Genomic DNA, 15,941 nt, shown 5'->3' on the forward strand with positions numbered 1-15,941 from the left:
GTGCTGGCACAAAAGTTAATAAGCAAATGCAGCGTTAAGTCTACAGGCAGTATCGTGCTGGTTTAAACATAAATCAGTATTTAATTAGCAAGTCCGGCTTAGCCTGGGTCCACCCGTTCTTCTGTAACGTGCTTGTGCCTCACAGGCTGTTCCCTCTGCACCTGGAAGACAGGTTTACAGCCTCTTAACCCGAAGTCACAGAATCATCATAGAATCATCCCAGGCTGGCTGGGTTGCAGGACCTCTGCAGATCCCCCAGTCCAACCCCTGCTAACGCAGGATCACCAGAGCAGATCGCACAGGTCGGGCCAGGTGGGTTTGAATGTCTCAGAGCAGGAGACTCCACACCCGCTCTGGGCAGCCTGGGCCAGGCTCTGGCACCTCCCAGCAAAGAAGTTTCTCCTCGTGTTCCGATGGACCCTCCTGTGTTTCAGTCTGTGCCCGTTGCCCCTCACCCTGGCGTTGGGCACCACTGAACAGAGTCTGCTCCATCCTCTGACACCCACCCTGAGATATTGATCAGCATCGTATGGTCGTATTTTGGTTGGCAGGAGCACCCGGGGATCTCCGCCATGCCCTCCCCTCTCTTTCCTGTGTAGAAATCCCGCTCCATGCCGAGGAGGGGGGATGTCCCCGCGGAGCAGGAGATGCAGAACAGGAGCGCGGCTGTTGCCCGGTGTGTCACCGGCAGCCGCGGTGGGACGGGACCGCCCGGGCTGTTCCCTCTGTGCTCCCACCACACACCCGTTCAGGCTGCTCCCGGCAGCCTCGGGGGTGCTGGAAGAATCGAGCCACGCTGGCTGGTCCATACCCGGCGCTGTGGAGCGTGCGGGGCCGTCCCGTGTCCCCAGCGCGGGGGCCGGGAAGCGGATGAACGGCCGGGTGTGCGGCGGTACCTTCCAACCACCCTGGCAGCCTCCGGTGTTGTCACCCGCTTGTGGCAGCTGTTGACACTGTTTCGGTTTGGGCAGGACTCGGTGTCGGAGAGAAGGGTGCAGCAGCAGCAGAGCTGTGCTGTGTGCTGGGAAAGAGGCAAAGGCTTAAAGCAATTAGACAAGTCGCTGCTCTCAATCAGCCTCGTACCCGCTGCTGGGGCAGCAGGACGTGTGGGCAGCAGCGCAAGGACCTTTCCCTCTGCGTCCGGGGAGAGCTCAGTGAGCTGGTTATTTTACCTTATCCAGAGCATCACCAGCTCCCGCAGCCCGTGTTCCCCTGGTGCCGTCTCCGCCCTCGCTCCTCGCTCAGCGCGGTGCCCCCCGTGCACCCCGGGGGGCTCAGCAGGACAGCGGTGACCCCGGGCTGGACCAACATCCCTTTTCCACCAGCTCTGGGACACTGGATGTGACCGTCAGTGCGACGGGGGGAGTGACGCAGCATTTCTCTGGGGTCTGGATGAGCCGGGGGCCGAGGGGGCAGCTCAGCCCCGGGGAGCTGCATCCCCCCCGCTGGGGGTCCGCGCGTCCCCCGCGCTGCGCGTCCGGCTGCGCTGGGGACAGAGCCAGCGGTGACTCAGGAGGCGCCGGCCGGGCTGCCGTCCTGGGCTTGGGGACACTCCGGGAGCGCCAGGCTGAGAGCTGCGTCCCCTCGCCTGGGGACCATAGGGTGGCTGCAGCACCCAGGCAGCGGCAAGGTTTCGGGGTGCTGCGAGCAGCCCAGGCAGCACGGGGAGCTCCTCCACCGACAGCCCATCCCACCGGCTCCTGCAAAGCCAGGCTGCAGCGAGTTAGGGATCTGAAATCCCACACACGCCTTCTTGCACGAGACCACTGTACCCAAGGCAGGTCCCCTCTGCTCCCCATGGCCACAAGTGCCACCGGCAAGCACAGCCCTGCTCAGCAGCGAAGGGTTAAGCAGCAGGCTGGCGATCAGGGGAGCTTTCCTCTCCTCCTTTTCCTTGCCAAGGTTTAAATTTAGCCTCTGCATGAACCCACTTGACTCGGGCATCGGGTTGCTGCGGGGCTGGCAGTGCCGGGGAGCACCTGCTACTGCTGCTTCACTGCAAAAATCCCCCCGAGAGCTGGGGCCGAGCTCCGCCAGCCGCAGTTGGGGCCGGCAGGCTGCATGGACCCTGGTGCCATGCCGGGTGCCCCATCTGCTTGCTTTGGGTCCCCCCGAAAAAGGCAAATAGTAGCCATCCATCATTCGGCTCTTGTGAGTCCCAGAGGTGCTCGGTGCCCAGTTTGGTTTCCAGTCCTTGGGTTTTGCTTCCTGGCTGCTCGCGATTAGTTTTGGGGGAGCTGCTGCTTGGGGCGGGTGGGTTGTAGGGCAGCCCCTGGGACGGGGACGCGCTGTCCCTGCGGCACGGCGGGCAGAGCCGCCGGGAGAGGAGCCGCGGTGGGGACGGAGCAGCATCCCAGGGCCCCGCCGTGCCCCGCGCTGTGCTGGGGGGACGGCCCGGGTACCCCCCTGGGGCACGGGGACACCCTGGGCCTCTCCTGTGGATGTGGGGAGCCGCAGCACGGCGTGAGGGGTGGGGGACGGGGCTGGCAGCCCCCAGCAGCCCCCTGAAGCCGGGGGCAGCAGCGGCATCTCTGCAACGCACTTGGCATCGCCTCCCCCGGGCTGGCGCTGGCTGAGGCCCATGTGATCGAGGGGCTGCCCCGTCCCGCCGCCGGGTCCAGCCGCCCTCACGGCGAGGGAACCAGAAGGTCGAGCCGGCGTCCCTGACAGAGCGTCCCCGGCACAAGGAGGGTCCCCCCGCACCGGCTGGCACCCCCTGGGGTCATCCCTGCCACGATGCCCCGTGGGAAGAGGGACTCCGTGCTGCTGCCCCATGCCGAGCTGCCCAGCACCGATGGCGAGGGTCTCCGCGGCGGTGGGGACGGCCAGCGGTCCACGTCGGAGGAGGAGGGCCACCTCCCCGGCCTCCCCCGCGACGACCTCGCCAAGAGTATGTCGGGCTCCTCCGTCTCCTCCTACCACTCCGCCCTGTGCTCGGAGGGGACCGAGACCTTCAAGGACTGCCTGGAGTTTCTGGATGAGGAGGGGACGCCGCCCCGGGACGCGGGGCGGCGGGGCGGCCGTGCCGAGGGGGCTGCTCCGGGGCGCTGGGCTCCGGCGGGGGCCCCTGCTGTCCCCCCACCGCCCGGCCCCCTCGCCCGCCCGCGGCCGGCTCAGCTGTCCAGCGCGGCTAAGAATAGCCCGGCGCCGGGGAGCAGGATGGGTGCCCTCGGCGGGGACCGGCAGCCTGCCACCAGCACGGCCGGGGAGCCGGCTCGGCCGCGGAACCCCGGGGGGATGCTCGGCGGGACGCCCAGCGATTCGGACGAGCTGGACGGCGAGGTGCGGGCGCTGACGGCCAGGGCTTTCCGCAGCCTCTCGGGTCTCCCCGGCGCCCACCTCGACATGTGCAGCTCCCACACCTCCTCCAGCCTCTCCAACTCGCTGTCGGAGGACGGCGGGCGGCCGCGGCGGTGGCCGGCGGCCAGCGGCGAGTCCCGGGGCGCGGTGACCGCCCTCCATGGCCGGGTGGGCTGGCCCTTCCCCACCGGCGTGGACGGGGAGCTGCTGGGCTTGCTGGGGAAAGAGCAGTTCGAGTGTGTGGATGTGGAGCTGGAGAGCGGGGAGGCCAGGAAGGGCCACGGCAAGAAGAGGACGGTCCCCAAGCGCCAGATCCTGCTGAAGAGGAAGGAGAGGAAGGAGACGGCTTTTGGCCCCTGGGGTGATGGTCCGGCCCCCCAGCCCCTGCCCCCCGCCAGGAAGGAGCCCCCCAGCAAGGGCAGGGCCGCCGGAGAGGACTTCAGGCTCAACTACAAGCAGTTCATGAAGACGGCCTCCCTGGACAGCGATGCCAGCAAGACCAGGGCGGCCTCGTCCCTGGTGAAAAACGTCCTCGCCAAGAAGATGCAGTACGAGCAGAGGATCAAGATGGAGCAGAAGGGGCTGCGGGGCAGCTCGACCTCCTCGGGGCCGTCCTCCGCCGGCACCGACCCGCTGGGCGACGGCCTGGAGGGCAAGTCCAGCTCGCTGTCCCGCTCGGACTGCAGCTTCTCCGCCGAGGACCTGCGTGGCGGCGGGATGCCGGTGGCCGTGGGGGACGCCGCCACCGCCCGTCCCACCAAGGGGGTGGTGCTGAGCGAGGCAACGAGGGAGAGCGTCTGCAAGCTGAAGAAGACCTTCAACGAACTCAACGAGAGGATGAAGTACCAGGAGGTGCTGGAGGGTCACCGGCTGCCCGGTGTCGCTGAGGAACCGGCGTCAGAGCGGATCCGTTACCGGCGGGCACGCGCCTTGTTCGAAGCACACCCCGATGCGGGGAAGGCGCTGGACATTGCCCCCCGACTCGAGAGGGCGCCGAAGCCGTGGCCCAGCCTGCGGCAGCGAGCCATCCGCCCTGGCCACCCCCAAACCCTCCCCGTGGAGCCCGACAGCCCCGCCGCGCCGCCCCGCCGCCTCTTCACCTCCCGGGCGCAGGACGTGAGGCTGGTGCCGCAGGGCCAGCGCGAGGAGAAGCCACCGGCCGTGCCCCGCCGGCCCCACAGCCCCGGCACCCCGGCACGGGGGTCCCCGCCGGCCGTGCCCCCCAAGACGGAAGAGAAGGGGAAGGCGCGCGTCCCCCAGCCGCGGGACGTGCGCAAGCTGGTGAAGAGCAGCTACAGCCTCTGCTTCGGGGCCGCCGGCGCATCCCCCGGCACCACGGCACCGGTGAGCAGCGGGGAGCCGCCGCCAGCCGCCCCGCTCGTCATCCACTGCACCTCAGTCCGCCGGCAGGAGACGGCGCCGGAGCCAGGGGACAGGGACACGCAGGCGGCCACCGGCCAAGAGGTGGCCCCGGCACACGCCGAGGGTCCCGTGCAGCTCGCCAGCAGCCAACCCGCGCCCCAGCAGGGCTCCCCCGTCCACATCACGAGGGTCCAGGCCACGCGGAGGGCTCCGGCCACCACGGAGGGCCCCGTGGCGTCGCCCCCGCGCCGGGAGCGGAGCGAGCTCAGGGTGCCGCCGCGGGCGCCGCTGGCCGAGGGGGTCCCGCACGTGGAGACCCACCTCCACGTGCTGGTGGGCCGGCGGTCCCCGGCGGCCGGCGAGGCCTCCCCGGCGCAGAGCAGCGCGGTGCTGCGGACTGAGAAGACCGTCCTGCTCCCACCGCTGAGCCCCACGGAGGGAAAGGACGGACGTGGCCGTGGCGGCACCGAGGTGCTCCGTGCCACTGAGGGGCCTGGCTCGGCGGTGCAGCGGCACGGCAGCAGTGACGGCGGCGACCCCCGAGCCGCCCCCCCGGCCAGCAGCAACGTGCGCCCGCAGCCTCGGACACCGGCGGGGAGCAGCGCGCCGAAGCCACCCACGAGCGAGCAGGTGTCGGCAGGGAGCAGCGGCTCTGCCGGCAGCACCAGCCCCCCCACCGCCCCGTTTCGAGCTGGGGACGGTGATGAAGGTCCCTCCGGGCAGCTGCCGGAGCGCAGGGAGGCCTGGGAGCATTCACCGAAGTGGCCGGCGGACACCGAGCCATACCTCCCCGCGGAGAACTCCAACTACTTAGCAATTCCTGTGAGAGCCCCCAAATCCTCTCCCATGCCAAAGCTGCCCGCGGTCCCCAACCCAGCTAGTGTGTCCTTCGGTACCCCCGCAGTCCCCAACCCAGCCAGTGTGTCCTTTGGGACCCCTACAATCCCCCACCCAGCCAGCACGTCTTTTGGGACCCCCATGGTCCCCAACCGAGCGAGTACGTCCTTTGGAACCCCCTCAGTCCCCCACCCAACCAGCACATCTTTTGGGACCCCCATGGTCCCCAGCCGAGCGAGTACGTCCTTTGGAACCCCCTCAGTCCCCCACCCAACCAGCGTGTCTTTTGGGACCCCCATGGTCCCCAACCGAGCCAGCACATCCTTTGGGGCCCCCTCGGTCCCCAAGCCAATGAGCGCATCCTTTGGGACCCCCTCAGTCTCTAACACGACCAACTCCTCTTCAGGCTGCCCATCAGCCTCCAGCCTGGCCAGCACATCATTTGGAACTCCCTTGGTCTCCAACCCTATCAACAAGTCTTTTGGGACTCCCCTGATCCCCTACCCAGCCGGCGCATCCTTTGGGACTCCCTTGGTCCCCAATCTGTGTGGTGCATCCTTTGGGTCCCCTCTGGTCCCTAACTCAGCCAATGCGTCCTTTGGGACCCCCTTGGTCCCTAATCAATCCAGTGCATCCTTTGGGCCCCCATTGGTCCCCAATCCATCCAGTGCATCCTTTGGGCCCCCACTGGTCCCCAATCCACCCAGTGCATCCTTTGGGACCCCCTCAGCCCCTAATCTGACCAATTCATCACTTGGCTTCCCCTTGCTCCCCAACCCAGCCAGCTCATCCTTTGGATCCCCCTTGATCACCAACCCAGTCCCTGCATCCCTTGGGCACCCATCGATCTCCAACATGGCCAGCTCATCCTTTGGCTCCTCTTTGGTCCCCAACCCATCCGGCGCTCCACTAGGGACCCCGCCTGGTGGGGAAGCACCCTGGAGCAAACAGGGCCCCGATGCCCCCCTGCCCCGGCTCCCCGAGGGCCCGGTGGCTGCAGAGCGCCCGGTGCCGCTGCCCCCAGCCCAGCCCCAGCCTTGCCCCGAGGACGCCCCCCATCTCCCAAGGAGAACCGATGGCCCCTCACCGAGCAGTAAGAGCACGCAGAGCCCCACCAAGCCCTTCGCCCCCCACCTGCCCACGCACCGGAGGATGCTCGTTGATCCCGACAGCGGGAAATGCTACTACATGGAGCCGCCGCGGCAGCCCCAGCTGAAAACACTTTACGACCCTGAGACGGGGCAGTACCTGGAGGTGCTCATCCCACCGGCGGCATCGCACGCCGGGCTCTACCAGGCTCCTTTCAACCCCATGGTCATGGCCCCAGGGGTCTACGCTCCACCCTATGTGCCCTACAGCGGCTTCCCAGGGCTCCCGGCACCCCCGCCGCCTGCTGCCCCCTCCCCGGTGCACGCCGAGCTGCCAGCTGCCGAAAACCCCAGCTTCTCGGGGACCTTCAGCCCCGCTCCCAAGAGTGAGGGGCCACCCACTGCTGGGGGTCCCGACTGCGGGTACCTGGAGGGCCTGTACTACATCCCCACGGGGATGCGGGCCAGCCCCGGCCCCGGCCAGCCCCCCACCAGCCCCGAGAAGGGACCCCTGCTCCCGATGTGACAATCCTCGGTGGGGACAGACCCGCCTGGCGTGTCCCTTCCCGAGCAGCCGGGCTCGAACCCCAAAGTCAGCACCGCAGACCCCCTGCCCGCGGCGGAGCGGGCGAAGTGCCGAGGGGTAATGGGCACCGGCTGGACCTCACCGGCTCCTCATGGAAATGGGGAGAAAAAGGGTATTTTCCAGTGTGAGTATATGGCAGCTCCAGAAGGGCTTGAAGTCATGGGCCCCGGTCAGCAAAGGGACCCCTTCGCATGGCCCCCCTTTCCCTGTCCTGTGCCGAGGTGACCTGGGCTGGTCGGCAGAGGGGGACGGTGGCCCGGTCACCGCCAGCCCCCCCAGCCGCGGCTGTGGCACAGTCTCCCTAAAATAGTAATAAAAATGCTGAGAAGAGCATTAAATCCTACAGATCCATCTCGTGTTTGTATCGTCTGTAAAGGGGAGTGTGAGGGGCTCCCGTGGCCCTGTCAGGGAGCTGAGGCACTCGGATCCTGTGGTCTGTCCGTCTGTCTGTCCTGGAGCGCTCGAGGGGTGACTCCCTGGTCCCCAGGGGCAGGAGGGGACTCTGCAGTCAACAGTGATCTCTGAACCCCAGTCCTGAGCCCCAAACCCCTGCCCTGAACACCAGTCCTGAACCCTAAATCCCAGCCTAGATCCCCAACTCTGACCCCCAAATCCCAGTCCTGAACCCCAAACCCCAGCCCTTGAACCCCAAACCCCAGCCCTTGAACCCCAAACTCCAGCCCTGAACCCCAAACCCCAGCCCTGAACACCAGTCCTGAACCCCAAACCCCAGCCCTTGAACCCCAAACTCCAGCCCTGAACCCCAAACCCCAGCCCTTGAACCCCAAACTCCAGCCCAGATCCCCAGCCCTGAACCTCAAACCTTAGTCCTGAGCCCCCAGCCCTGAACCCCAGACTCCAGCCCTGAACCCCAAACTCCAGCCCAGATCCCCAGCCCTGAACCTCAAACCCCAGCCCTGAACCCCAAACCCCAGCCCAGATCCCCAGCCCTGAACCTCAAACCTTAGTCCTGAGCCCCCAGCCCTGAACCCCAGACTCCAGCCCTGAACCCCAAACTCCAGCCCTTGAACCCCAAACTCCAGCCCTGAACCCCAAACCCAGCCTTTGAACCCCAAACCCCAGCCCTGAACACCAGTCCTGAACCCCAAACCCCAGCCCTGAACCCCAAACCCCAGCCCTTGAACCCCAAACTCCAGCCCCGAACCCCAAACCCAGCCTTTGAACCCCAAACACCAGTCCTGAACCCCAAACCCCAGCCCTGAACCCCAAACTCCAGCCCAGATCCCCAGCCCTGAACCTCAAACCTTAGTCCTGAGCCCCCAGCCCTGAACCCCAGACTCCAGCCCTGAACCCCAAACCCAGCCTTTGAACCCCAAACCCCAGCCCTGAACCCCAAACCCCAGCCCTGAGCTCCAAATCCCAGGCCTGAGCCCCAAACCCCCAGGAGTGTCCACACCATCCCAGCAAGGATTTGGGTGGAGGAAGAGGGGTCACACGTTACAGGGCTGAATTACACCAAAAACCTCCCAGAGAGGGGACAGTCGGCTGAGGACAGGCGACCCCCCGCCGCGACGCCCCGGGGATGGCCGTGGTGGCATCAGCCGGATGCAGGTGCATCACCGCGCATCACCGCCTGCGGGTTTATAGCTGCCCCACGCCGCCGCCCCGGCGCTTTCGGCATCGCGGCAGGATGCAGCCGGCGCTGGCGGCGTGGCTGGCCCTGGGCCTGCTGGCGGGGACGGGGGCCGAGGAGATGTGCGGGGACCCCCCCGGCGCCCCATCCCGCTCCATCCCCGCGCCCCAGCTCAGCCCCGAGGAGCGGCTCTCGCCCCACATGCCCGAAGCTCTGCGCTGTGACGCCTGCCACGCCATCGCCTTCCAGGTGGGGACTGGGAACACGGCACCCCAAAACCGGGGGTGAGAGCCCTCCGGGGATGCTCCAGCCTGCGAGATGCTGCCGGATCCCCTGGGGCACCACAAAAAAGCCCTTTGGGGCTGGTGAACCCTTGCAGCTACTCATGGCCTCACCACGCCGTGCAAGAGCGCTTCAGCTGCAAGGAAGGGAGTGCAGACCCTGTGCCGCCTCGGGAGCAGCGTCCTGGGGACGCAGACACCCTCAGTGGCCCGTTTCTGCCCTTTTTCACCCCAGATCGAGGAGCAGCTGCGCAGGGCGGAGGGGAAGGGGGGCAGGAAGGCACTGAGCGAGTCCGACTACACGGAGGTGCTGGAGAGGAGCTGCTCGCAGGGCTGGGAGAGGTGAGCGGGGCGTCCTCGGGGACCAGGGTGTCCCCAGGGACCGTGGTGTCCCCAACCCCTGCCTCTCCCCGCAGTTATGGGGTGCAGGAGCTGGACGGGGAGAAGCGGCTGGCGGGGCCGGGGCTGCCTCGACAGGAGCCCATGAGCGTGATGGTGACGGGGGGACCCTGGCCGGGCAGGTAAGTCGGGGGGCGGTTGGCAACGGGGGGGTGACAGGCACTGTCCCCTCGCCGCTGTGGCAGAGGGAACGTGGCATGATGACCCACGCGTGGCTCCTCACAGGCTGTCCAAGATGTGCCACGGCTACGTGGGCGAGCGGGGGGAGGCGCAGATCTACGGGGCGCACCGGCGGGGCCCGGCCGCGCTGCGGGAGCTGCTGTGCCATGGGGACAAGGGGGCCTGTGCCCGCGGCAAGGCCGGGGGACCGGCCCCCCCCAAGGCGCTGCAGAACGAGCTGTAGCCCCGGCGCGGTTAATGCTTAATGCCCCGGCGACCTTCGGAGCTGACTTCGTCCCCAGGGAGAGCCGACACGCGCGGGAGGGGGACGCGCTCCTGGCATCGCCTGTCGCCGCCGACACGACAGTCCCTCGGTGCCGGGGATGATGCCAATGGCAGCGGGTGCCGCCGGCCCCCCGTGGGACAGGAATTACTCTGTAACCCGCCGGCTCTAATGTTTTACCGCACGATGCTCATGGCGGGAGCGCCCCGGCCCCGTGGCGGTGCCAGCCCTAATTAAAGCGGTTAATAGCTGATCCGTACCCACGGTTGCTCTCCTGGTTTCACAACCCGCAGCCAATGGCCGCCGTCCCGCCCGCCTCCCCGCGCCCCGGCCCGGGTGGTGACTAAAGTCCTTCCCACAGCCATAAAACCTCCCGTGCGGTGACATCCCCGCCAGGGCCACATCGCCGGAGGATGGGGACCCGCTCGGGAGACCTGGCTCAGCCACAGGTGAACGCAGCCTGTGTCCCCATCCCTGTCCCCTCCTTGGCCGCATCCTGGGGCAGCGGGGAGGGAAGGGGCTGACAGGGGGGACCGACCCCGATGGGGTCCAGCTCGGGGACACGATGGGCAGCTGAGGCTGGCAAAGGATGGGGTGAGCCAGGGGACTGCGGTGAAGCCCAGGGGCATGGGGACAGGCTGGGACGCTGCGGCTGGGACGGGCTGTGCCACCCCTGCTGGCACCTGCGGGGTGCTCCAGCTACCCCAGGGCTGCTGGGGACCCCCCTCCAACCCCCTGGGGACAAACCATCGCACAGGGACAGTGGGTTTTGGCACCAGACCCCTCTCGGGGGGCAGAGCCGGTGCTGGGGGAGGTGACCGGCCGCGTGTGCTGAGCCATGGCCCGGTGGCACTTGTGTCCCCGGGACAGAGCCCGTCCCCGTTCCCATGGGACACGCGGGACAACACTGACCTGGCTCCCGCCCCGCCGCCAGAACGGGAACCCGGCCCTTGCCCCCCCACACCCCCCCGGGAAGGAGCTGCCCGCGGCGGGCAGGGTGAGTACCGGGACACCCCGCACAGTGCGGACCCCAAACCCCCTAACACAGCAGCAGACGGACAGCAGCACCTGGGACCCCATCCCTGAGGGCACGAGGGGTCCCGGGGGACAAATGGTGCCACCTGTAGGGACAGTGTCCCCCCCGTCCCTGGGGCTGAGCTGTGCCCCCCGCACACCAGGACCCGGGGGCAGGCACGGGGCCCCCCCGGCCGGAGGTGGACATGCTGTACCGGATCGAGGACGTGCCCCCCTGGTACCTCTGCATCCTGCTCGGCTTCCAGGTACGGCCTGGAAGGGGATCCCCCCATCGGCAGAGCCCCAGCCCCCCGTCCCCACGGCACCTCAGCCCCGCTGAGCCCCCCGTGCCCCCCAGCACTACCTGACCTGCTTCAGCGGCACCATCGCCGTCCCCTTCCTGCTGGCCGAGAGCCTGTGCGTGGGCAAGGACCAGCTCACCGTCAGCTACCTCATCGGCACCATCTTCACCTGCGTCGGCATCACCACCCTCATCCAGACCACCGTGGGCATCAGGTAGGGCCGCGGCCCCGGCGGGGACCCCCTGCCCGTCCCCAGGCCGCGGGCGCAGGCGTCCCCCTCCTGTCCCCCCCAGGCTGCCCCTGTTCCAGGCCAGCGCGCTGGCCTTCCTCGTCCCCGCCAAGTCCATCCTGGCGCTGGAGAAGTGGCGATGCCCCCCGGAAGGTGAGGGCAGGGGGGTTGTCGGAGGCGTCCAGCGGGTCCTCCCCATCCCGGGGACCATCTCACCGCCCTCCATCCCCAGAGCAGATCTACGGCAACTGGACCCTGCCGCTCAACACCTCCCATGTGTGGCAGCCCCGCATGCGAGAGGTACCCCCCGCCGCCACCCCCGGGGACCCCAAAATCCCGAGCGGGATGCCGACCCCCCTCTTTCCCTGCAGATCCAGGGGGCCATCGTGGTGTCCAGCCTGGTGGAGGTGGCCATCGGGCTGCTGGGGCTCCCCGGGGCGCTGCTCAGCTACATTGGGCCGCTGACTGTCACCCCCACCGTGTCCCTCATCGGACTCTCAGTCTTCCAGGCGGCGGGCGAGCGGGCTGGCTCCCACTGGGGCATCGCCGCGTTGTACGGCACAGGGGTGGGGAACGAGGGGACAGGGCTGGCCCCACTGGAGCCAGGAGCACGCCGGGGGCACAAGGGACCTCATTTCTCTCCCCACCCCCAGGACCATCTTCCTGATCGTGCTGTTTGCCCAGTACCTGCGGCACATCACCATCCGCCTGCCCGGCTACCGGCGCGGCCGCGGCTTCGTCCTGCTCCGCGTCCAGATCTTCAAGCTGTTCCCAGTACGGACCGGCCGAGAGCTGCCGGGTCCTGGGGGGAGCCCCAAAAATCCCCCCTTTTTCCATGCATGGGTTTGCAAGCGATGGGGGATGCATCTCTGCCCCCGCAGATCATCCTGGCCATCATGGTGGTGTGGCTGCTCTGCTACGTGCTGACACGCACTGGGGTCTTCCCCAGCCAGCCCGACGCGTACGGCTACAAGGCCCGGACGGATGCCCGGGGGGAGATCCTGTCCGTGGCCCCCTGGTTTCGGGTCCCCTACCCCTGTGAGTGCTGGGCAGCCCCACAGCGCGCAGGTCTCCCCAGAACCATCATGTCCTGGGGGGTGTGGGGACCTGGTGCGGCATGTGCTGGGCACTGGGGAGGCCAAACCTCGAATCCTGGGGGCAGTTCTGGGCCCCTCACGCCAAGAAAGGCCTTGAGGTGCTGGAGCGAGTTGAGAGAAGGGAACAGAGCTGGTGAGGGGCTGGAGCACAAGGGTGATGGGAGCGGCTGAGGGAGCTGGGGGTTCAGCTGGAGAACAGAAGCTGAGGGGAGACCTTCTGATCTCTGACCTGCCTGAAAGGAGCTTGGAGCCAGGGGGGGTCGGGCTCTGCTCCCCAGGAACAAGCGCCAGCACCAGAGGAAACGGCCTCGAGTTGCGCCAGGGGAGGCTGAGGTTGGATCTGGGGAACAATTTCTTCCCCCAAGGGCTGTGGGGCATTGGAACAGGCTGCCCAGGGCAGTGCTGGAGTCACCATCCCTGGAGGGGTTGGACAGACGGACATGAGGTTCCCAGGACATGGGGCAGTGCCAGGGGTGGGTTATGGTTGGACTTGATGATCCTGAGGGGCTTTTCCAACCAAAATGATTCTATGATTCTATGATCACCAGGGCTGGGGAGCACCCAGAGGGGCCCCAAAGTGGCACTGGGCAGCACCAGGGGGTCCGGGTCTGGGTGCCCCCACCCTGACACCCCGCTCTGCCCCCGGGCAGGTCAGTGGGGTCTGCCCACAGTGACCTCGGCAGCCGTGCTGGGCATGTTCAGCGCCACGCTGGCAGGCATCATCGAGTCCATCGGGGACTACTACTCCTGTGCCCGGCTGGCAGGAGCCCCCGCTCCCCCCGTGCACGCCATCAACAGGTAGTGCCGGTGGTCCCTGCCGCTGCGGTGGCACCCCGGGCAGCGGGCAGGGACGCCGCAGCCATGGGGACCAGCCCAGTCGCGCTGTTCCCCAGGGGCATTTTCACAGAAGGCATCTCCTGCATCATCGCGGGGCTGCTGGGAACCGGCAACGGCTCCACGTCCTCCAGCCCCAACATCGGCGTCCTGGGCATCACCAAGGTACGGGGGTGGCGAGGGGTCCCCCTCGGGTGGGGGTCTGGGTGCCACCACCCACTGCTGTCTTGGTGCAGGTGGGGAGCAGGAGGGTGATACAATATGGGGCCGGCATCATGCTCGTCTTGGGCACCATCGGCAAGTTCACAGCGCTGTTCGCCTCCCTGCCCGACCCCATCCTCGGCGGGATGTTCTGCACCTTGTTCGGTAACGCAGCCACAGCTGCCCCCAAACCCGGAGCACTGGCAGCATCAGCCCTGGGCCGTATCCCCAGCGATTCGGGGCCCCAGGGATGCAAGACAGGCTTGGAGGGGTTGGGTCGGGCTTGAACGCCGCTCGCTGCCGCCGGGCAGCCCGGCCCGCGCCGCAGCCGCCGTCTCCGCTGCAGGCATGATCACGGCCGTCGGCCTCTCCAACCTGCAGTTTGTGGACATGAACTCCTCCCGCAACCTCTTCGTGCTGGGTTTCGCCATGTTTTTCGGGCTGACGCTGCCAAACTACCTGGATTCGCACCCCAAGGCCATTAACACAGGTGCCCACCCGCCATGAAAGGCCCCGATTTTGGGTGTTCAGGTCTCACGGGCTCTTGCCCACCCTGGGTAAGCAATGATTAATTAAACAAATCCAGCTTATCGTAGCCTGGCTCAGTCCCCGCGCTCTCACAGGTGTCCCCGAGCTGGACCAGATACTGACGGTGCTGCTAACGACGGAGATGTTCGTCGGGGGAACCATCGCCTTCATCCTGGACAACACCATCCCGGGTAATTAAAGCACGCGGAGCCAGGGGAGGAATCAGGGCGCGTTGGGGGCAGATTCATTTTGGTTGAGAGCTGAAGGAGGGGATGGCAGGGCGAGGGGGGCTGACACCGGGCATACCGGGGGGCCGGGGTCTGTGCCGACGTGGTGCCGGCTGCCGCAGGGACGCAGGAGGAGCGAGGGCTGGTGCAGTGGAAGGCGGGCGCGCACGCAGACAGCGCAGCCAGAGCCAGCCTGAGGAGCTACGACTTCCCGGTGGGGATGAGCGCGGTGCGGAGGAGCCGGTGGCTGCGGCACGTGCCCATCTGCCCCGTGTTCACCGGGTTTAAGGCCCGGGCGAGGGGCAGCGGCGCGGCGGTCGCGGATGCGCAGGACACGGCAGACGGGGTCTCCGCGTGCACCAAGGTCTGAGCGAGGGGAGGGCTCGTGCCCCGGCGCCTCAAAGGCCGAGCCGAGCTCCCGCGGGGCTGTCGGGGTTCGGGAGCACCCACCGAGTCCCAAGGCAAGGCTGCTGGTGCGCAGCTCCGACACACGGCTGGGGAGACCCAGAGCTGCCTCTTGGGGACATCCCCGGCTCCCGAGGACCATCACTCCCTGTGCCATTGCTCCACCTCAAGCTGTAGCTGCTTGAGACTCATTCGGCACTTGCTGAAGCTCGTTAGCCACTTGCTGAAGCTCGTTAGCCACGACCGGAGCCAGCCAGAGCCCTCGGAAACACAAACTCCCTGCCGGGCCCGCAAATTCCCACATCGTGCCCTTGGCTTGGGCAGGGTGACCCGGCAGCCCAAGCGGGCTCTGTGCAGGGCACAGAATCCAGACCAGCATTAGGACGCCTATTTTAAGATCACAAATTTAAACAAAAATTAAAAATTCAAGCCCACCTGCTGTACCAGTGTTTTTGCCGCGTCCTGCACCACTCCCTCGTCCCTTCTGTGCTGCAAGGCCGATGGCCTCGCTGACAACGGTCAAGCCCAGTTCTGGGCGTGGGCTTAGCAGTAAAACCTGAAGCTGAAGCCAGCACTGCATGGCCCTGTCAGTCTGTCCGCACTGGCACAGTGGCACAGCCACGGACTCACAGGACGAGCGAGACAACCCACGGGTCAAGACAAAGACAGTTGAGAAAATGGAGAAAAAAATAACCCCCCAAAACCACCAAGTGATGCAAACGCGACCACTCGCTGCCTCCCACACGCACAGCGGTGCCCAGCCACGCTCTGCAAGGGATCAGCCCCTTCTCTTCTTCTGCTGTCCCAGTTTTGTTGCTGGCACAGAATCACAGAACCCCGGCCTGGTTTGGGTTGCAGGACCTCTGCAGATCCCCCAGTCCAACGCCTGCTCACGCAGGGTCACCAGAGCAGATCACACTGGTCAGTCCAGGTGGGTTTGAATGTCTCAGAACAGGAGACTCCACACCCGCTCTGGGCAGCCTGGGCCAGGCTCTGGCACCTCCCAGCAAAGACATTTCTCCTCATGTTCTGATGGACCCTCCTGTGTCTCAGTCTGTGCCCGTTGCCCCTCACACGGTGTGCAACACCCTTTAGGTCACTTGTGTCCCCTCCTGGCTTCTTGTCCACCCCCAGCTCACTCACCGGGGCCAGAGCAAGACCCACAGCTGTGCCAGCAACAGCCAAAGCGCCAGCACCGCTGTGTCACCAACACCA

The 15,941-nt window shown here is 67.0% G+C and overlaps 3 protein-coding genes and 1 long non-coding RNA gene across 5 annotated transcripts; 3 read left to right on the forward strand and 1 right to left on the reverse strand.

Annotated features, from left to right (window-relative positions):
* Positions 1 to 66: 66 nt before the first annotated feature.
* Positions 67 to 1,522, reverse strand: LOC135994041 (uncharacterized). Of its 2 annotated transcripts, none has more exons than XR_010606949.1 (3): positions 1,173 to 1,522; positions 812 to 1,021; positions 67 to 161 (listed from the first exon to the last, which is right to left on the reverse strand). It is a non-coding gene; the product is annotated as an uncharacterized LOC135994041 (long non-coding RNA). The 2 variants fall into 2 exon arrangements; XR_010606950.1 differs by having other exon boundaries at positions 897 to 1,021; positions 1,173 to 1,521.
* A 520-nt stretch (positions 1,523 to 2,042) lies between these two features.
* On the forward strand, positions 2,043 to 7,516 carry PROB1 (proline rich basic protein 1). Its single transcript, XM_065644224.1, has one exon. It carries the CDS (start codon positions 2,737 to 2,739, stop codon positions 7,111 to 7,113), a length of 4,377 nt encoding a protein of 1,458 aa, XP_065500296.1. The 5' UTR covers positions 2,043 to 2,736; the 3' UTR covers positions 7,114 to 7,516.
* A 1,308-nt stretch (positions 7,517 to 8,824) lies between these two features.
* MZB1 (marginal zone B and B1 cell specific protein) lies at positions 8,825 to 9,850 on the forward strand. Its single transcript, XM_065644358.1, has 4 exons — positions 8,825 to 9,016; positions 9,284 to 9,390; positions 9,465 to 9,569; positions 9,673 to 9,850. The coding sequence occupies exons 1-4, from the start codon at positions 8,825 to 8,827 to the stop codon at positions 9,848 to 9,850; spliced, it is 582 nt and encodes a 193-aa protein (XP_065500430.1).
* Positions 9,851 to 10,302: 452 nt separating this feature from the next.
* SLC23A1 (solute carrier family 23 member 1) lies at positions 10,303 to 14,691 on the forward strand. Its single transcript, XM_065644100.1, has 15 exons — positions 10,303 to 10,338; positions 10,824 to 10,886; positions 11,068 to 11,169; positions 11,262 to 11,419; positions 11,499 to 11,587; positions 11,667 to 11,734; positions 11,806 to 11,987; positions 12,088 to 12,208; positions 12,316 to 12,472; positions 13,182 to 13,329; positions 13,425 to 13,530; positions 13,602 to 13,731; positions 13,913 to 14,056; positions 14,190 to 14,285; positions 14,444 to 14,691. The coding sequence occupies exons 1-15, from the start codon at positions 10,303 to 10,305 to the stop codon at positions 14,689 to 14,691; spliced, it is 1,848 nt and encodes a 615-aa protein (XP_065500172.1).
* The last annotated feature ends 1,250 nt before the right edge of the window (positions 14,692 to 15,941 follow it).

The sequence above is a fragment of the Caloenas nicobarica genome, chromosome 13, assembly GCF_036013445.1.
Source record: "Caloenas nicobarica isolate bCalNic1 chromosome 13, bCalNic1.hap1, whole genome shotgun sequence".
NCBI lineage: Eukaryota > Metazoa > Chordata > Aves > Columbiformes > Columbidae > Caloenas > Caloenas nicobarica.